The sequence below is a fragment of the Lissotriton helveticus genome, chromosome 2_2, assembly GCF_964261635.1.
Source record: "Lissotriton helveticus chromosome 2_2, aLisHel1.1, whole genome shotgun sequence".
NCBI classification, from domain to species: domain Eukaryota; kingdom Metazoa; phylum Chordata; class Amphibia; order Caudata; family Salamandridae; genus Lissotriton; species Lissotriton helveticus.
Window position 1 is genome coordinate 516,640,199 of NC_136060.1, and position 22,214 is coordinate 516,662,412.

Genomic DNA, 22,214 nt, shown 5'->3' on the forward strand with positions numbered 1-22,214 from the left:
CCCGATACTATTCGCGATCGCCATCGAACCCCTAGCCGCTAAACTCCGACAACACCACAAACATCGCTCACTCATTTACCCGGAACGACAACTACTGATCGCATTATATCAGATGACATGACCCTCTATGTAGACAAACCACAAGAAAATCTAAATCCCCTGCTACGCGAGATTACCAAGTTCGGGGCAATAGCGGGGATACAGATAAACTGGGCAAAATCGGCTATGTTCCCCTTGACTGACAAGACCAAGGAGTTTCCTCTAGACTACCCCCTAGTGTGGGAATCTGATGAAATAAAATATTTAGGAATCAGAATCACCAGAAATCGAGAGGCCCTTATCAGAGCAAACTATGGGACGGCACTAGACAAACTGACAGACAACGTTACCAGGTGGATACACCTTCCATTGTCCATGGCAGGCCGCATTTCTCTTGTAAAAATGGTGGTCCTCCCCAAACTGTTATATCTTTTTACTAATATACCCTATAGCCCCGGCTCATGTTTCTTTCGCGCCCTCGACTCTCAGACGTCGCGCCTTATCTGGGGTGGCAAACAGGCCAGACTCAGTTTGAAGACCCTAATGCTACCTTACCACCAGGGAGGGTTTGAAGTCCCAGACTTCCGAAAATACTATGACTGTGCCCAAGGACATTTCGCCTCGTACTGGCTCCATCCCCCTCCATTCATGGCCCACCTGGCAGTTGAGGATGGATACATGAGGCCAGAAAAACCTTCAGGGTATCTCTTCACTACAGTCAGTATGACGGACAGGGACCCGACTACAGTAGACTGTACTGTCGGGGCCTGGAAGCGTATTGCAGAGCATATGGAAGTGCAATTCTTTTACTCACCTTTGATGGTGTTGGCAAACGATCCCAGAGTGAGTGTCGCCCGTGAAGAAATAGGACCTTGCCAAACTCGCACCTTACACCTGGGGAGATCTTTACCTCCAAGGTACTTTCCGCACTGCAGCGCAGCTTTTTGGAGACAGTTCCCCCACAATGATGGATACTTTCCTTTATGTTCGTCTCCGGCAAAGCATTAAATCCGTCACACCCAACTTCCCGGATGAGCCGGAACTTATGGCACCTCTGCATTCCCTGCTACAGGCAGATACCCCGAGACATGTGGTCTCTATGTTGTATAAACATGTTCAAGTAGCTCCATCTCCCCCCCCACCCCCCCTCAGAGCCAGTCAAGATTGGGACGCTGACTAAACCGATCCTATGACCGACGAGCAATGGGAGATGAGCTATTCTCACACGCACGCCGTAACAGGCAACGCTCGCCTTAGATTAATACACTATAAATTCCTGCACCGGCTCTACTTCACACCTGCTAAGTTACACCGTCTGGGTCTTAGAGACGACGATCGATGTCTCCGATGTGGCAGTTCGGGGGCAGACTTCATACACCTAGCATGGACATGCCGAGCAGTTGCCTCGTACTGGATAGAGGTGTTTGAGGCTATATCGGCAATGATCGGAATACCCACAGACCCTTGTCCTAAAACAGCCTTACTCGGACTCACTAACCCGGCAATAAAAACACACTGCAAATTTTATGCATTGAGCCTCCTGTTGGCTAAACGAATGGTGGCGTGCAGATGGGGCAGGGGACGGGCGCCTAAATAACCACTTGGATGCTAATGTATCTGCAACAATTTACTGTAATTACCGTTGAAATGAATGGGCACTCCATGACGAGTTACCCTTGTCATTAGCATCCAAGTGGACTGGCTTAGTAATATGTCCACTTGGCAGGAACAACTCCACAATTATGCTGACCTCTTACCACATAAATCACGCCCCAAGGACCTATGGGGCCCCCTCACTACATACCTGCTACAGTCACAAAATGATGAGTCCGATGAGGGAGATAACGGAGGGATGACTGGCAGTACCCGCATCACCGCCCCCACACCCGGGCCCCCCTCCACTGCACATCGAAGCGATATAATTCCCGCGCACACCCTCTAACTATCCTCCCCCTTCTGGAAACTGCATACCCTAGGACTTGAAAGAGCGGACACACAATACACCGACCGTGACGCCCCTAAGCACGAACCGCCAACTGCACGGAGGGAACGAATTGCGAGGCTGCTAGCACCCCCCTTAGATTTTGTCCCAGTACGGTTTGTCTCACTTCGAGAAACATTCACTGCAACACACCCATGGCATGGCACAACATCATACTCTCTGATTGGCACGAAAAGTTATACCTTCCCCGAAATTGAGTTATGTTTGAAGGATGTGTAACTGTACTGCCGGAACTGCCCGGCACTACACACGGGTATAGGACAACAAACTTGCACTCCACACTACAAGCTCCATCACGCCACATACTCTGCATGGTGGCTCCCATCGGGGAAGGAAAAGTATATAATGTGTTGTAAAGTTGATTGAAATGTTAAAAGTAACCTCAATGCTTTGTTGCTCATAAACTGCATTGTGATCATGTAGGTACTATAAAGTCTCCTCTACGGCCCACGTCTAGATACATCGCGGCCGGCCCGAATGGGTTGTAGGCGGCATGCTGTGTTAGCTATATACCCCCATCGGAACTACGTGTACATCTTCATTAGGAATGTTATAGCTGCCGGCCTACGGACGTGGGTTGTAGGCATTGAGCAGTGTACCATGTGTTAATGACCAATAAAGGTTTTCAAAAAAAAAAAAGTCTCCTACATTTTTGCCTCCTCTGTCCGCTGGGGCAGTGCGAGGGGTCTCCTCTTAGCGTTAAATCCCAAAGTAACAACGAATGCACCACTTCAACAACAGTCTATGATGAATTAGAACCCCTGGAGTAACCAAACCATCACCAGAATTCAACACTTTATTGTGACAAAAATATAAACATTGGAATTTTCATTGAAACCACATTCAATTTGTGAAATAAGTTCTAAAATACCCTGGTAACAGCCACGCAGTGGGGAGTTTCATGGACAGAAAGTCCGGTCTGTGCTTGGTCTACGAGTGTACAACGTATTCCTTTGCCGGGTTGTCCATTCGATCCGTAGGTGCAGGCTCCCTCCCTCTCAGCGAAGCGTCATGCAAATTGTGGGGTGTAAAGGGAGGAATCCAGTAGAGGAAGGGGATCTGGGCAGCACTTCTACAAATCTTTCAAAGACACTCTGGAGGATGTTGAGCAGATTCCCTCCAGGTTGAATGATGAACGCTGTCCGTCTTCTTCCACCATTGACCCATTGAAGGTGAGAAGCTTCTTTCTCTCCACAGTGGTTGCAAATTGAGGCAAGAAGAGGTGGGTTTGGTTCCTTCCGCTTACGTGGCTCAGCGAACCAAAACCTTTACATATAGCACCATGAAAATGGAGTCAAGAAGTGAGTAGCGTTATCTTGAGAGATACTTGAGTGGACCTTGGCCACAGCATGAACAGGGTATTGTGTGTGGTTTGCACGCATTGAGGCTGTGTTTCATCCCAGGAGTGACTGCATGCTTGAGTGCACTGTAGGTGCATTCACTTCAACTACGAACAAGGCCACAGGACTCTGCTTTTTAGTCTAGCATTCACTTAGCGTTAGGTTTCTTTAGAGTTCTCGATCTTCTAAAGAGAAAAGTTTTACCAGCTCTGACTGTCGCCATCCGTGGCTTGGGAAAGAAAATGAAAAACACATAATCTGAGTAGTCTATGACTCAAAGTGGAGCGTGGACTTAGGTAGCGTTGGTTAGAGATAGAGCAAGGGTCCATGTGATTGTGATTATAGCATGGCCATATGTGATCAAATAAATAGAACATTGGCTCATGTGATCGTGATTAGAGATAAAGCATGGGTCCATGTAAATGTGATTAGAGATAGAGCATGGGTTCATGTGATCATGATTAGAGATAAAGTATGGGTCCATGTAAATGTGATTAGAGATAGAGCATGGGTTCATGTGATCGTGATTAGAGATAAAGTATGGGTCCATGTAAATGTGATTAGAGATAGAGCATGGGTTCATGTGATCATGATAAGAGATAGAGCATGGGTCCATATGATAGTGTGAGCTAGAGCATGGGCCCATGTGATCATGATTAAAGCATGGACTTATGTGATCAAATAAATAGAATATGGGTTCATGTGATTAGACATAGAGTATGGGTCCATGTGATCATGAATCAAAATAGAGCATGGATTCATGAGATCATGATTAGAAATAGAGCATGGGTTAATATGATTAGAGATAGAGCATGGGTCCATGTGATTGTGATTAGAGATAGAGCATGGGCGTATGTGATCATGATTAGAGATAGAGCATGGGCGTATGTGATCATGATTAGAGATAGAGTATGGGCGTATGTGATCATGATTAGAGATAGAGCATGGGCGTATGTGATCATGATTAGAGATAGAGCATGGGCGTATGTGATCATGATTAGAGATAGAGCATGGGTCCATGTGATCGTGATTAGAGATAGAACATGGGTCCATGTGATAGTGATTAGAGATAGAGCATGGGCGTATGTGATCATGATTAGAGATAGAGCATGGGCGTATGTGATCATGATTAGAGATAGAGCATGGGTCCATGTGATAGTGATTAGAGATAGAGCATGGGCGTATGTGATAGTGATTAGAGATAGAGCATGGGCGTATGTGATCATGATTAGAGATAGAGCATGGGCGTATGTGATCATGATTAGAGATAGAGCATGGGTCCATGTGATAGTGATTAGAGATAGAGCATGGGCGTATGTGATCATGATTAGAGATAGAGCATGGGTCCATGTGATCGTGATTAGAGATAGAGCATGGGCGTATGTGATCATGATTAGAGATAGAGCATGGGCGTATGTGATCATGATTAGAGATAGAGCATGGGCGTATGTGATCATGATTAGAGATAGAGCATGGGTCCATGTGATGGTGATTAGAGATAGAGCATGGGTCCATGTGATCATGATTAGAGATAGAGCATGGGTCCATGTGATAGTGATTAGAGATAGAGCACGGGTCCATGTGATAGTGATTAGAGATAGAGCATGGGCGTATGTGATCATGATTAGAGATAGAGCATGGGTCCATGTGATCATGATTAGAGATAAAGCATGGGTCCATGTGATCATGATTAGAGATAGAGCATGGGTCCATGTGATCATGATTAGAGATAGAGCATGGGTCCATGTGATCATGATTAGAGATAGAGCATGGGTCCATGTGATGGTGATTAGAGATAGAGCATGGGTTCATGTGATGGTGATTAGAGATAGAGCATGGGTCCATGTGATGGTGATTAGAGCTAGAGCATGGGTCCATGTGATCATGATTAGAGATAGAGCATGGGTCCATGTGATAGTGATTAGAGATCGAGCACGGGTCCATGTGATAGTGATTAGAGATAGAGCATGGGCGTATGTGATCATGATTAGAGATAAGCATGGGTCCATGTGATGGTGATTAGAGATAGAGCATGGGTCCATGTGATCATGATTAGAGATAGAGCATGGGTCCATGTGATAGTGATTAGAGATAGAGCACGGGTCCATGTGATAGTGATTAGAGATAGAGCATGGGCGTATGTGATCATGATTAGAGATAGAGCATGGGCGTATGTGATCATGATTAGAGATAAAGCATGGGTCCATGTGATAGTGATTAGAGATAGAGCATGGGCGTATGTGATCATGATTAGAGATAGAGCATGGGCGTATGTGATCATGATTAGAGATAAAGCATGGGTCCATGTGATGGTGATTAGAGATAGAGCATGGGCGTATGTGATCATGATTAGAGATAGAGCATGGGTCCATGTGATGGTGATTAGAGATAGAGCATGGGCGTATGTGATAGTGATTAGAGATAGAGCATGGGCGTATGTGATCATGATTAGAGATAAAGCATGGGTCCATGTGATGGTGATTAGAGATAGAGCATGGGTCCATGTGATGGTGATTAGAGATAGAGCATGGGTCCATGTGATGGTGATTAGAGATAGAGCATGGGTCCATGTGATCATGATTAGAGATGGAGCATGGGTCCATGTGATGGTGATTAGAGATAGAGCATGGGTCCATGTGATGGTGATTAGAGATAGAGCATGGGTTCATGTGATGGTGATTAGAGATAGAGCATGGGTTAATGTTATGGTGATTAGAGATAGAGCATGGGTCCATGTGATGGTGATTAGAGATAGAGCATGGGTCCATGTGATCATGATTAGAGATAGAGCATGGGTCCATGTGATGGTGATTAGAGATAGAGCATGGGTCCATGTGATGGTGATTAGAGATAGAGCATGGGTTCATGTGATGGTGATTAGAGATAGAGCATGGGTTAATGTTATGGTGATTAGAGATAGAGCATGGGTCCATGTGATCATGATTAGAGATAGAGCATGGGTCCATGTGATAGTGATTAGAGATAGAGCATGGGTCCATGTGATGGTGATTAGAGATAGAGCATGGGTTCATGTGATGGTGATTAGAGATAGAGCATGGGTTCATAAAAAGTAAAGTAAAGTCCACATTTGTAAAGCGCACAATCACCCGTAAGGGTCTCTAGGCGCTGGGGGGCCGTCGGGAAGATTAAGCGAGCTATTGCCCAGAGTCACATGGTGCTGGGCTAATCTGCCGCCGGAGCCGGGGATCGAACCGTGGTCCCCAGATTCCAGCGTCAGCCGCCCTGGCCGCGGCGCCACACCTCTTCCCTAATGTGATGGTGATTAGAGATAGAGCATGGGCGTATGTGATCATGATTAGAGATAAGCATGGGTCCATGTGATCATGATTAGAGATAAAGCATGGGTCCATGTGATGGTGATTAGAGATAGAGCATGGGTCCATGTGATCATGATTAGAGATAGAGCATGGGTCCATGTGATGGTGATTAGAGATAGAGCATGGGCCCATGTGATGGTGATTAGGGATAGAGCATGGGTCCATGTGATGGTGATTAGAGATAGAGCATGGGTCCATGTGATCATGATTAGAGATGGAGCATGGGTTCATGTGATTGTGATATGAGATGGAGCATGGGTTCATGTGATTGTGATATGAGATAGATCATGGACCTGTGTGATCACGATTAGTGATAAAGCTGTGATCTTGGCGAGGCATACCCTGGCTTTGATGGACAGCACTTGAGATGGAACGGTGACCGGGTTAGGAATCTCGGGGATGGAACGTGGACTGATCGGCTCAATAAAGACATAATTGGAGCAAAACTCTAAAGGTCTGGAGATAGAATAGTGCCGCTGACGGTTGAGACTACATATTAGTAGAACCCCAAGGAATATGATAAGATCTAGATCACAGACCAAATTAAATGACAACCAATGGAGCAGATATCACTTGTCAGGATAGAAAGCAGAGTGTAGGCGCGAGTGTCAGGAAACGCAATGGAACATGGGCGTTTGTTGTGCAGTGCGAGAGTCTCCCTGAAGACCAGGACTCTGGACCTGGAGCGGAGCACGGGGTCAAGCAGCGAAACCTAGAATCTCTTCCGCTCCCTCCACATGCTCCACACTTTGGCCTCTTGGTGAGTATCCGCCACTGACTCTCGATGCGTCCTGCGTTGGCCTGTAGATGGCTGCTGGCTGCTGGCTTAGGCCACTCTTTGGTCCCTGGGAAGGAGCCTGAGAAAGGAGTATGATGTGGGGTGGGGGGAAGGAGGATGTGTTCTGGAGCAGAACGCGAGCCAGGAGTGAGGGATGTCAGGGTTGGACGTTGTAGATGACCATAGACACTGTTGTTATACAATCTGGTTATTGAGCTGGCCCGGGTACTGTTCGAATCGCTTGTTTGCTTCTTCGCTGAAGGCGTCACCTGTAAAAGCAAAGTGAAAACCAGAATCAGTTAGTGGCCACCACAGGTTGTGCCCCACCAAGCTTTACCTGAGCTCACCGCCTGTTTAACCTTATCAACCAAATGCCTGCCAATGCACCTCAGCCCTGACATACCATGAGAATACATGCACAGCTCTGCCAATGCACCTCCGCCCTGACGTACCATGAACATACATGTACAGCTCTGCCAATGCACCTCAGCCCTGACATGTACCATGAGGATACATGCACAGCTCTGTTATGCACCTCAACCCTTACGTGAATCACGATGATACAATCAATCAATCAGGCATTTGATAAGCGCGCTACTCACCCTTAGGGATCTCAAGGTGCTGGGGTGGGGTGGGGGTCGCAGGTTCCGGTCTATCAAGGAGGGGGTCTGTTGGAAGAGCCAGGTTTTGAAGTTTCTTGCGAAGATGGGGAGCGATGTTATCTGTCTGAGGTGGTCGTTCCAGGCTCTGGCCGCGCGGAAGTAGAAGGAGCGGCCTCACGATCTGGTCTTTCTGGTGCAGGGGACCACGGTGTAGGAGAGCTGGGCTGATCGTAGGGTCCTTTGGGGTATGTGGAATTTGAGTCGGCTGTTCAGGTATGCTGGTCCGGTGTTGTGGAGGGTCTTGTGAGCGGGGGTGAGCATCTTGAAGGTTACTCTTGCTTTGATGGGGAGTCAGTGGAGTGTGCGCAGGTGCTGGGAGATGTGGCAGTGTCTTGGCAGGTCAAGGACCAGGCTTGCAGCGGCGTTCTGGATGTTCTGTAGCTGGCGGGTGAGGTTTTTGTTTATTCCGGCGTAGAGTGTGTTGCCGAAGTCGAGTCTGCTGGTGACCAAGTCGTGAGTGACAGTCTTTCTGTGTTCGAGGGGGATCCATTTGAAGGTCTTACATAGGAGGCGGAGGGTGTGGAAGCAGGAGGACGAGACGGGGTTGATCTGGCGGTCCATTTTGAACTCAGAGTCTTGGATGATTCCCAGTCACGTGCGTGGCCAGTGGGGCTGGGCGGGCTTCCGAGGGCGGGGGCTACCAGGTGTCGTTCCATGTGTCAGGCTTTGGGCCCATGATGAGTACTTCTGTTTTGTTGGTGTTTAGTTGTAGGCAGCTGTTTTACATCCATTTGGCGACGGCTTCCATGCCTTCACGAAAGTTGTGTCTGGCGGTGTTGGGTTCGTTGGATAGGGAGAGGATGAGTTGGGTGTCGTCTGCGTATGACACAATGTTGAGTCCATAGGTTCTGAAGATGGGGGCGAGCGGAGCCATGTAGATGTTCAAGAGTGTAGGGCTGAGGGAGGACCCCCGAGGGACTCCGCAGGTGGTCAGTGTAGGGTCAGAGAGGAAAGGGGGGAGTCTGACCCGCTGCGTTCTGCCAGAGAGTAAGGAGTGGATCCAGTCGAGGGCCTTGTCCTGGATCCCTGCATCGTGGAGTCTGCGTATTAGGATGTGGTGGGAGACAGTGTCGAACGCTGCTGAGAGGTCGAGGAGGATGAGGGCTACTGTTTCTCCTTTGTCCAATAGGGTGCGGATGTCGTCTGTTGGGGCGAGGAGGGCGGTTTCCATGCTGTATTTTTTTCTGAATCCGGATTGGGAGGAGTCGAGGATGTTGTGCTCTTTGATGAAAACGGCGAGTTGGCTGTTGATGGCTTTCCCGATGACTTTCCCAGGGAATGGGAGCAGGGAGATGGGTCTGTAGTTTTTGAGGTCGGTGGGGTCTGCTGAGGGTTTCTTCAGGAGGGGGTTGATCTTGGCGTGTTTCCAGTCATCGGGGAACGAGGCGGTCGAGAGGGAGTGGTTGATGATGTGGCAGAGCATGGGTGCGATGGTGTTGGCGGCTCTGTTGAAGATGTGGTGGGGCAGGGGTCCGTGGGTGCCTCGGAGTGGATTGACTTCATCGTCTTCAGTGTGTCTTTGGTGGTGAGGGCTGTCCGGTTGTCAATCCCTGGCTTCGGGGTGGGTAGGTGGGGGCCCCGTGTGTTGGTTGTCTTTGTCGAAGTTGTCGTAGATTCTCTTGATTTTGTGGTGCAAGAAGGTGCTGAGTTTGTCGCAGAGGTCTAGTGAGGGGGGAATGTCATTCGACCCGGTGGTGGTTTGGGCAAACTCCTTGATGTTGAAGAGTTCTTTGCTGTTGTGTGCGAGTGTGGAGATTCTGTTTTCAATCACTTTATTTCTCATTTTTCTGATGAGTTGGTGGTGGGTGTTGGTGGCGGCTCTGAAGTTGTTGTGTGTTTCTGTGGAGCTGGTGTTCCAGGTCTTTTCGAGGTGGCGGCAAGTACATCTGGACTCTCGAAGTTCGGTGGTGAACCATCTCGCTTTCTTGGTGTGGGTGTTGTTGGTTTTCTTGAGGGGGGCTATGGTGTTGGCGCTTTTGGCGATCCATTGTGCAGGGTTCGGGCTGCGGTGTTGGGGTCATCGTTTTTCGCGCTGGTTGGGGTGGAGTTGCTGAGTGAGGAGGTGAGCTGGTTGTCGGTGATTCTGGACCAGTTTTTTCGTGGATGCAGACGCTGGTGTCTGTGGCACCTCAGCCCTGACGTGTATCATGAGGACACATGTACAGCTCTGCCAATGCACCTTAGCCCTGATGTGTACCATGAGGATACACGTACAGCTCAGCCAAAGTGTGACGTGTATCATGAGGACACATGTACAGCTCTGCCAGTGCACCTCAGCCCTAACATGTACCATGAGGACACACGCACAGCTCTGCCAATGCACCTTAGCCCTGACGCATGCCATGAGGACACATGCAGAGCTCTTCCAGTGCACCTTATCCTCGACATACTATGAGGATACATGCACAGCTCAGCCAATGCTCTACAGCCCTGACGTACCATGAACATACATGCACAGCTCTGCCAATGCACCTTATCCCTCATCAGCAGTGATATGTAACACCTGCTGATCACAAATTGGTGTTGATTACTACCATACGGAAACCTATACATCACTGCCTGTATTCCTCTTTGTGCTCTGTACTGCAGTCCTGACCTGTCGCTCTAATTGCTACTCCTGTTCTGTACCTCAGTCCTGACCTGTCGCTCTCATTGCTACTCCTGTTCTGTACCTCAGTCCTGACCTGTCTCTCTTTGCTAGTCAGTGGACAGGTTCTTTTGTTCTCATTTTCCAGCGTGCAAGGGAGATGTCACTTTCTAAAACCACAGGCTTTAAACCTTGTACGGTTTGTCCCAAATAGATGCCTGTGACGTAGCCCCAGGGGCATTGGGCCATGACTCCAAGTTGTGCGGGAAGTATACCCTGATTAATCTGAAGGCGATCCAGGACTGCAAAGCCAAGGTGTACGTTGCTGAACATCATTGGAAATCACAAAAATGCTTCTCTTGCTCGAAGACGAGGACACGTTCTGGCTCTCGTGGCCAGTCCTGTGACAGGCCATCGTCACACTCTGAAATTCCAGGTGAATGTAAATCGCAGAAAAAAATATAAAAAGTTCAAGCAGGCCTCATCCCAGCTCCGCCACTCTTCTGAGAAGTTGCATGGACATCACTGCCAAGTTCCCGGTCCCCTGCTGAGGAACCAATTCCGCAGCTTATTCCGATGCAACCTGAGCTTCTGGGTCCATCAGCAACAGCACTGATAACTGAGGTGTTTAAGGATGCCAGGCTTTGCATCTTTGGCACCTTACTGTGTCCCTTTGGTGCACCTTTGTACTCCACAGAATCATGGAGGTCTCCAGCTGGGATACCACCGGCATGTCCACCCTCAGTGCCGACTATGCCTTCTGTACCCATTGCAGGTCCACTCAATGGGTACAGAAGGCCAATCCCACGCCCAATGCCACAATCCACACCTGGTCTTGCTCCTTCGATGGTGGCACCAATGCTACCAATGTTGACAGAGGACCTCTTGCCCATAGTTCTCTTTGATACCAAGCCAGATCAGTCTTGATCTCAAATTAAGCAGCGCGCAACTTCAGTTCCTGCGTTCCTGGCCCCTGTTCCTTCTGACTGAGACAGGGCAATGCCTTTCCCTTGACGCCTCCCTTCAGTACTATAGCAATTCTTTGGGACAGAGTCTGATCAGAGCCAACCTGCATTTGTTGATGATCGTTGTTGGACTTGGGCCTTTTTGGCAGGTTCACCCCTAGACTGTTTGCCTTTAGCCTCTGGCATGGTGGTAGCGATTTTAGGCCTCTGCGTACTTTAGCACGGTAGCGAAGTGTAGAGGTGCGTGCGCACTCTGAGTGCATGTGGTGAGATGGTCTGCCCTCCCTTAGGAATGCATGGGGAATGTGTGTGTCCATGGTAATTCCTGATGTGTGAGGAGTGCAGGTGCGAGTTTGGTATGTGCGGACTCGTGAGAGTAAATGCTGACCGATGATGTGTGCGGATTTATGTGTCTAGTGGAGAAGTGCCAAGTTGGCATTTCTGTGTGCAGTGAGATGTGAATTGCCTGTCTGGCTTGTGATTGGCTGGAGCTGGCTGGTGTGCCTGGCTCCAGGAGTCAGGATGGGTCTGCCCGGTGGTGAATGAGGAGATCTGCATGAAGATGGGAGGGAGGAGTTGCACCTGGGACCTGAATAGGGCTGGGCTTTCCCCTCACAATGCTGGCTCCACCCCCTGTGGTGTGTGTGATGTCCCTGGCCTGTCTTGTGAATAGAGAGGGGAGCTGAGCAAAACAAAGTGCTCCAGAACCAGTTGTATCTGGTTCTCCCCTTGCCTGCACCTTTGAGGACAAAGGATTTAGCTGTATAAAAGGAAGGGTTGTGACCCCAAGAAGAGGTTCTTGTTTGTGGACTTGAATCTACCAGGGGCGTGCTGCTGCTGAGGCTCAGGGGAAGGCTTTCCTCCCTGGGCCCTGCCCAGTCCCTGGATGCCTGGAGGACTCATTGGGACCCTTCTTCCTGGACCTGCTATGCCCCAGGACCCTCCTGCTCTATTTTGCTCCTTTTGGCTCCTTCAAACTGGGTGCCTTCTACCCTTAGCACCTGGGAGCGCTTTACCTAATTGACCTCTTATATTGAGGGAGCCTATCCCTCCTTGCTGCATCTATAATGGCAGCGCGGGTGCCTACCCCGCTTATTTGATTATGCCCAGTGCGCAGGTGCCCACCCTGCGTCTTTGTTTTTATGCAATAATGACTGCGGGTGCCCACCCCGCTTATTAGAGTCCTAGCGGGTGCCCACCCCGCATACTAACTTTATTTTCGATCTCGAGGGAGCCTACCCCTCGTTTTTGACCCCGAGAAAAGATCACCGCCGCGGCACTGAGGCCAGGTTTGAGCCGAGGGGAGAGCCGCTGTCGTCATTCTTGGGCCGCACTGGGATTGACCCCAGCGGCCGAGACTCCCGCAGCATCATCAGTGTGCAGCCCGGGGATTGGCCCATCCTTGAGGGCTTCCCCACGCTGTGATGCAGAAGCAGAAGAGACCGGCAGGATGCTCTGATGCGGGGCTCCGTGCTGGTGGGAGAGCCCCGCGGTAGCGGCCGGAGTAGAGAAGCCCCGGGTCCCATGAGGGGGCCTGGGTGAAGTTGGGGGCGCCTTCTGGCTGCACAGGGTTTCCGTGAGGAGAAGGGAAGCCCTGCAGGCCGGCACCAAGCACGAGGAAGAGCTCCCGCCAGAGAGGAGCAGCCCCCGTGAGTGAGCAAGGGCTGGGGGGGGCTCCGTGTGGCCGAGGGTTGGTGCCTGATCGAGGCACCGTATGGTTGTGCATTTAGAGCGGCCCCGGATGGCAGAGGGCCGCTCCCACCTCGTGAGCATGTTCTATCTACAGCGCCAGTGCGCTCCAACGTTGGGGGCGAGTTCTTTGACTTATGGGCCCCACAGTTCACCGGGGGCTAGTTCTGTTTTGCATCATAATTTCTAGAGCCTCGTGGCTCCACCAGGTGCATATTGACTTATAGCTCCAGTGCGCTCCCCCGTGCCTTGGGGCCAGTTCCTTTCTATAGGGGTCGCATAGTTATTTCAGGAGCCCGAGTGCTCCCAGGGACATACTTTATTTTTGGAACCTAGATGGCTCCACGTGTTGCACATTTATGCCAAGGGCCACTGAGCCCATTCCTCATTTGAATGTTCTTCAGCTGCCCAGCAAGTAGTGGGCAGCTGCACCGTTAAGGCCTTACTTTATTTTAGGGGACATGCTTTTGAACCCAGGAGTGAGACGCACTCCTTTGCCCCATCTCGGCCTGCACAGCTGCTCAGCACTTAGTGCCAGCTGCAACGTTTAGGCCTTCATTGAGACTCCCAGCTGCTCAGCAAGTAGTGGGCAGCTGCCACGTTTAGGTTTGCGCCAAGTGCACCCCCGTGACTGTCGCTGCACTGGCAGCGCGCCCTGACTATGGACAGAGGGCATTGGAGCCCCTTATAGATGGCCAGTTGGCCCAGGGGACTAAGGTTTGCAGGGCGCAAGGCCCTAGTGTACTTTTTATAGGTGCTAGGAGATGTAATGTTTGTAGAATGATTTATGCACCTTGATTTATGCTCATAGATGTGCTTTTATGCTTACTAGGGTTTACCTACTGTTTTATTTCTCTACTGTGGTCTAGGTTTGATTTATTCCCTACTGCAGGTTATGTTACTAAGTTTATTTCCTGATGCAAGTTATGTTTAGGAGTTGTGGCCTACTAGATTTAGGCTTATGAGGTTGGCGCAGAATAGAGTTCTCGCCTTATGTGCTACTGTGCCTGTTCTGATGTGTTCTGAGTTCATATATATTCTTACTTTTACTATTTCTTTACCGAGTGCTAATTCTGACCGTGGCTCACGTGGCCCTGTCCTGTGTAAATAATCCCTTGTAAATATTGGCTGTGCCAGTTGGCACAGTGTATATTGTGTGATTACTATCTGATGTGTTTTTATTATAATACAAAGGCTATTTATATATAACCTTGTGTGGAGTTCCTTTTGTGGTGTGCCTAGTATGTTGTTACTGTGTGTGTTGTGCAAATACTTTACACATCGCCACCAGGATAAGTCTGACTGCTCGTGCTAAGCTACCAAGGGGGTGAGCAGGGGTTATCTTTGGCATGTGACTCCCAAGCCCTAACTAGAGTGGTGGTCTCTGCCCGGCTTTGGCGCAAGCCTTAGCCAACCAGCGATCCCCATTTCTAACAATCGTGATGACAGCGATGCTGGAATTGATTTTTCCCTACAACACAATGAAGAAACTTTCTATGTGGATCAACAGGAGGCCAGTAGGCCCGGCGTGTCCCCTGACACAGGGCTGGATGTCTCCCCCTGTCCTGCTGTGGCAGTTTGTTCCTTCGTCACAGTTATTCTAAGGGCACCCGAACTCCTGGTTCTGAAAGTACAGTCTGTTGAACATGCTCACGAGGTCCTACAACCTCAATACTTTTTCACAGAACCTCTGTCACCTTTAATGAGAAGTGTGGCTCAATGGTTAGAGCGGCAGACCCTCATGCAGAGGTCTAGCCCGGGACCAGGGTTCAATTCCCCGCCTCGGCGGGTCTTGGGCTCGAAATTCCACGGACCTGATAATTCTCGCCTCGGTGCCTATTCTAATCATGAAGTCCCACTCTGCAACTCTGGGCAATAGCTTGCTTAACCTCCACAACGGCCCCCACAACACTAAGGATGCCTGGCCTCCACCTTGGGGGTGCCCAGGAGTGGACACCTCACAGGGAAAGCCAGGATGGGTTCCACAGCGGTATTCGTACAAGCGCCTTGAGACCCTTGCGGGTGAGTAGCGCGCTATACAAGTATCAATTTACATTTACATTACATTTACAATGAGTCGCCGACTGACACCCTCGTAGGCATTCGGGCAAAACTTTGTTCGTGCCACCAGTGAATAGACAAGTGACACAGCAGCATAAGCCGCCCCTGGTGACCCTGCCTTCCCTGTGCAGCGCTCTACTTCAAAGAGCCTTGCGGTACAAGCCTCCACTAGCAGAGTCAATCCCAATTCTTTACCTACGATCCTGCCAGCTAGGAAACTGAAGAGGATGGAGGGGGTTGGAGGATGGTGGCATCCAATCAGCTTTCAAAGGACTGTTTGTCTATTTTGCGACAGAAGGTCCAGGCTCTTTTGGATAAAGGAACCAGAGAGAGGACCCGAGCATCAGATGCTACTCCCATCATTTCTTGGTGCCAACTTGTCCTGTATTAGATCTTCACCCTCTTGAAAAAGAGTAAATTTCAGATGCTCCCATTGGCCCAGGTTGTATCTGCCCTGAGTCCAGAAGGCTGGAGGGGAGCATTGGATCTGCAGGATGCTTATTCTTCACAACCAGTCCTGCAGTCCCGCAGGCGTCACCTTCTGTTCAAGGTCGGTCAGGAGTATTTTCAGTTTTTTGTTCTCACCTTTGGCTTTGATGCTTTTTCATGTCGAACAATCCATCATCCATTAGCATTTTTATCTCCACTTTACCCCTCCAAAGAGGAGGGAAAACCTTCGTTGTCTGGACACCAGAAGACCCTTACATGTGAGGCATCGTACTGAGGGTCAACGAGTGGACGATCAGCTCTTTGTGGGGTTCGCTGGGGCAAAGAAGGGCAAGGCCGTGCAGACAAGGGCCATATCCAGGTAGATAGCCCTTTGAATCAAGATCTGCTACGTGCTGGCTAAGAAGCGGCTCCTGGAGGGTCCGAGGGCTCATTCGCCCAGAGCCAAGGCGACTACGAATGCGTGCTTGTGTAGAGCACCTGTTCTGGGCATCTGTCTGGCCTCAATTTGTGTATCTGTGCACACATTCACGAAGCACTATTGCCTTGACAGCCAGGTCCGGCGGATGGGGCACTTTGACCATTCCGTTCTGCTGGCCTTTGTTGTGTGAGCCGTTCCACAGACGCACCACCTTAGAATGAATTGCTTTGGTATCTATTCACAAGCTGAGGTAGCAGAAACTATCTCAAGAACAATGTACTAACCTTCGGTAATGCTCTTTCTGGTGGATACTCTAACTGCAGATTGCTCTCTGCCTCTCCAACGCCCAGGTTTGTGGAATGGACTCTTTTAGCAATCTGTAAATCTGCCCTGCCACATCTGATTGTTTGTTGAGATCAGCATCTGAGGGCGTGGCCAGAGTCACGAAAGAAACTGATATCAGCGGGCAGGGGCGGGGCTTTTATGCAGCTCTGGCGTCTCTTCTGGGATGGGCGGAGTTGATGCGGAGCTGCACGACACCACCTACTGGTGCGCAGGACAATGCTGAAAACAATCTCCAGGTCCAGCCTGGCACCTGCAGGGTATTCACAAGGGGAGGAATCTGCGGGTAAATAAAGTATCCACCATACAGGGTGTTACCGAAGGTAAGTAACTTGGTAGTCACTCTCATTGCTACGCATGTTCTGCACCTCAGTCCTAACCTGTCAACTCATCGCTTCTCCTGTACTGTACCTCTGTCCTGACATGTCACATTAGCTGCTACTCAGGTTCAGTACAATCATCAGCTCTGCCAAAGCCCCTCAACCTCTGACCGGCAGGATTGAGACATACGCCTCTGCAGATGCATTATAAGGGGGATGTATGATGTAACAACGCGTGTTATTACAATGCGTGCTGTTACATCGCAGTCGTTACAACGACTGCATGTTACCACGCTATGCCTTTACAACGCACGTCTTTACATCGACTTGCGCTAGGTGGCGTGCTAACATTAAAAAAGTGTAATTTACTATTCCAACTCCAGTCCACTTATCAGTAGGGAAGGTGTTGGGATAGTAAACTACACCATTTTTAATGTTAGCACGCCATCTAGCGCAAGTCGATGTAAAGACTTGCGTTGTAATGGCATAGCGTTGTTACATGCGGTCGTTGTAACGACCGCGATGTAACAGCATTGCGGTGTACGGACCGCGTTGTTAAAGATGTTTCCCTTATAAGGGTGTTCTGCAAACACATGTTAGTTGTGTACTGCTGGGACACCCGCCCGGCACTGCAGCGTCATGTCTTGTAGTAGTGGATCTTCTAGTACTGAGAGCTCTTCAAGTGTGTCAAACTCCCTCTTCACCTACGCACCATCTCAGATCACAGCTGTTTTCGAAAAAATTTAAATCTTGGCTATTTGACAAATAAAAGCAAGTATCTTATCAGAGTCGTCTGCAGGCGCCATGGGACTTCCGAGTGATATGTGCGCCATACAATTGTCCTTGATTTGATTTGATTTAAAGCCCCGTAGACCCTTCAATGGCCAGAGGAAGAAGACCATACCCTACTGACACGCCTGCGCTTGAGGCTAGAATCATAGTTTTAAATGGGTCCTGCATCTTATGGATGATTAATGCCCCCCACAGTTACTTACATCCCTCGGGTCATTTGATAAAGGCATCCTTGTTCCCTTGAGTATGTACACTACACCAGGAATGACGTTTCTCCCTCTTTGGACTTAATCTGTGGACATTTCCCAGACACCATCAGGCTTCCCTGTTCCCACCAGGGCTACTGAAAGACCCTAAAAACTCAATGATGCTCTAAGTCTGGCTCTCTCATGGCCATTCGCAGCTTTGGGACTTCCCAATTTACAGGATTGCAGCGTAAGTGAGCGATACAGATGTACTGGTCAGTGATGCATCAGGGTCATCACGTGACCTCTCGCCCTGCCCAGAGGTCCCCACGCCCCGCGTCCACTTACCTATGTGGCAGTTGTGCACCCAGATGCGGTGCCCGTCGTATTTGCAGTTGCACTTCATGGCGTTGTTGGTAAAGTCGCTCTCGGCCACCTCAAAGTTGGGGTTGATGACAACCTGTGGACCAGAGAAGGAGAGTTTGTGAGGAGAGCATCAAAAACTGGGGTGTCGTTCACAAGGGAATCCAGGGGCCGCTGCACGATGAGCTCTTCTGGCGCAGCGCAGAGCCAAGCATCTGTTTTTATGTGTCTGCAGGGCATTTAATCTGATATTAGTGCTTTATTTTCAGATATTACGCATCGGCAACAGAGAAAAAGTTTGCATCTTTCTGTTTCCATCACTAAAAATAGAACAGTAACTGTGAGGAATACTGGGTTGAATAACTTGACTTTACACACTGCAGATGCATAAAACAGGCACTCGGCTCTATCATACGGTGGCCCCAGGTGCATCAAACAGGCACTCGGCTCTATCATACGGTGGCCCCAGGTGCATCAAACAGGCACTCGGCTCTATTATACGGTGGCCCCAGGTGCATCAAACAGGCACTTGGCTCTATCATAAGATGGCCCCAGGTGCATCAAACAGGCACTCGGCTCTATCATCCTGCGGCCCCAGGTGCATCAAACAGGCACTCTTCTCTGCACTGTGACACCGCCTCCCATCATTCTGTGGCCCCATGAGCATAAAGCAGGCACTTGCCTCTCCACTCTGGCTGCGCAGCCCATTATCCAGTGGCCCCAGGTGCATATAACAGGCACGCGAGTATGGCCTTATAAAATCTATTCCTTCCATGTTAACATTGAACGGAAGGGACTTTATGAGAAGGGGTCTGTATCCTGATGAAGGCCATTTGACCCGTAGAGTCATTTGGATTTGGCTGAAGCATGTTGATACAAATTCATTGGGTAAAAGAGACATAGATACTCCAATCTACCTGCTAGATTTTAATCCTGCCAAGCGGGCCCCATATTAAAGTACGGTGGTACCCATCTATACGGTTCTAATTACATCTTTTGTTGAACAGCGCTCCACCATGAGCGTTAGTCTGCGGCATGGTGTAGTAGGGCCCAATGATGACGCATGCCACTACTAATGGGTGAGGGCAATCTTAACAACTAAATGGGTTACCCACCAGAAATGTAGACGTTCTTTTCCCTCATTGTCTGTTTTCTCCCTTACTAGCCCCAGATTGGTGGGGGTTACTGTAGTCCTTTCTTGTGTGTGAGTTTTACTGCCTATTCAGCTACAGCACAGAACCCTTGGCTCCCGAAACCCCACCTACCACCACAGCTACAGATCAACACCAATGCCTGCTGATCAACACCCGATCACTCCATAAACACACCAGCGAGATCTGGGACACCATCACCTCGCTCATGCCGTATATCGTCTTCCTCACCGAGACATGGTTCAACCCGTCATCAGCACCCAACATCGCCGCCGCCACAACACATGGATACAAGATAATCCACCAGGACCGCACCAACAAAGGTGGTAGAGTAGCCATCATCCACAAACCGTCCCTCAAGTGCACAACCACCGCCGACTCTTCCACCCCCCTCTTGGAACACCTCAACTTCTAGATCAAATCCAACAGCAGAACAACGGCCAGAGGCACCCTAGCCTACAGCCCTCCAGGACAACACCCAGCCTTCTGCAAATCTATCGCTGACTTCATCACATCATTAGCCCCCAGCTCCAACGACTTCCTCATCCTTGGGGACCTTAACTTCCACCTCCAAGACCCCAACACAACCAACCCACTTGAGATCTTTAAAACCCTCGGACACTCCCAACTGGTCACAGGACCAGCATACATTGCTGGACACACTCTGGACCCCATATTCTCAGCCAACGACAGAATCCGATACAGCCATGCCACCGAAATCACCTGGTCCGACCACTCCTCCATTGTCCACTTCCACCTCACTACCACCCCCTCCACACCCACCACCCCCCTATCCCACCAATACAGAGGCTGGAGCAAAGTAACAGACGACCTCTGGACCAACGCCCCCAAAGCCTCTTCCTCCCACGCCACCCCGACCTCGAGGCGGCAGTCAGACATTTCAGCACATGGATAAACAACTGCATCAACAGAGTCACCCCTCTTAAACCCACCAAGACCGGCAGATCCTCCAAACATCACAGCTGGTTCACCCAAGAGCTCAAATCCCACAAGCACACTTGTAAGTTGCTTGAGAGGATCTGGCGCTCTAGCAAAACTGATAATGACTGCAACAACTTCAAACTAGTCCTCAACAGGTACCCCCTCCAACTCAAAACCGCCAAAAAGAGCACCCTAGCCCTTTGCCTGGACACCAGCTCTAACCACAGCAAGGAGCTAGTCTGTATCATCATCACCCCCTAGCAATATCTCTGCAACACACTCGCCAACTTCTTCTGCACCAAAATCACCACCATCTATGAGAACTCTGCTCCCCAAACCCTACAACCAAGCTCTACACTCTTCAACAACCTCGACCCCCATGAAAGCTCACTAAATGCATGAGACCCTCTCACCACAAACACAACTGCCTCCATTGTGGGCTCCATCCACTTGGGAGCCTGCAAGGATCTCTGCCCCCACCACATGTTCAACCTAGGAAAAGCATCATCAGCAAGCATCTCACCGCAATCATCAAAGCGTCCTTTGCAGCTCCCTCCAGCCCTCAAGGAAGGAAACACACAGAAATCAAACCACTCCATAAAAAGCCCACTGCAGACCCCAATGACCTAAAAAACGACAGCTCTATCTCCCTACTACTTTTCCAAGCGAAGGTGCTAAAGAAAGTTGTAAGCCCCCAACTCACTGTCCACCTGGAGAAAAACAACCCACTGGACACCAATCCTGATTTCACTCAAGCCCCCGCACTGAGACCGCTCTAACTGCGGCCACAGACAACATCAGAACTATCCGGGACAGGGGAGAGACCGCCGGCCTGATCCTCCTCGATCTCTCCGCAGTATTCAACACTGTGTCCCACCACACCCTCCTACATGGTCTCCACCAAATCGGGATCCAAGGAAAATCCCTCAATTGGGTTTCCTCCTTCCTCTTTGGATGAACTCAAAGCATACGCCTCCGACCTTTCACCTTGGGACCAAAAAACATCACGTGCAGCGTCCCACAAGTATCCTCTCTAAGCCTGACCCTTTTCAACACTTAAATGGCACCTCTAGTCAGATGCCATGGCATGAACATAATCTCCTACGCGGACAACACTCATCCTCAGACTCGACTTCCACAGGTGCATGACCAGCGTTGCAAGCTGGATGAAAAGTAGCTGCCTCAAACTCAACACAGACAAAACAGAAACACTCATCTTCAGGAGCAACCACTCCCTGTGGGATGACTCCTGGTGGCCAACGGAGCTCATCCGCACCCACACACAGCACATGCAAAAAACCTTGGAAAAATAATCAACAGCAAACTCTCAATGAGGAAACAGATCAAGACTGTCTCACCCTCTTGCTTTCTCACCCTCTGCCTGCATATTACCATCTTCAAATGGCTCCCTTGACATCAGACGCATCGTCACCCAGACCCTCATCACCAGCCTCCTGGACTCTGGCAATGTCCCTCTGAGTGTAAATCACCTCTCAACTACTGAACAGACTCCAGATCATCCAGAACGAAGCAGCCGGGACCAGCGTATCTCAACCACTTGGTAAACCTCCACCAACCAACCCACAATCACCGTTCCTCTTCCTTCTTTTGAGCCCCCCCCGCATTCACGGAAGGACCTGTAGACCTGGCCCTTCGGCTAATCCATCTCAGCAGCTGCATCCCTGCCCCCCCTCAGCCCCCACCAGTGCCTGGATACCCTCTGGTGTGATAAGCAGTGCTTTAGAAATCCTGTTTGATTTATTGCATCTTTTTAAAAACAAAAAGATCCT

At 49.8% G+C, this 22,214-nt stretch overlaps 1 protein-coding gene across 4 annotated transcripts in view; it reads right to left on the bottom strand.

The window, feature by feature from the left end:
• Positions 1 to 5,825: 5,825 nt before the first annotated feature.
• LOXL3 (lysyl oxidase like 3) overlaps positions 5,826 to 22,214 on the bottom strand; it is a 377,140-nt gene continuing 360,751 nt past the window's right edge. For all 4 annotated transcript variants that reach the window (XM_078678827.1, XM_078678825.1, XM_078678824.1 and 1 more), the window contains 2 exons: positions 18,317 to 18,428; positions 5,826 to 7,766 (listed from right to left, as the gene is read on the bottom strand). In XM_078678827.1, coding sequence (XP_078534953.1) covers positions 7,693 to 7,766; positions 18,317 to 18,428 — 186 coding nt within the window. In that variant the 3' untranslated portion in view covers positions 5,826 to 7,692. The remainder of the gene's footprint in view (positions 7,767 to 18,316; positions 18,429 to 22,214) is intronic.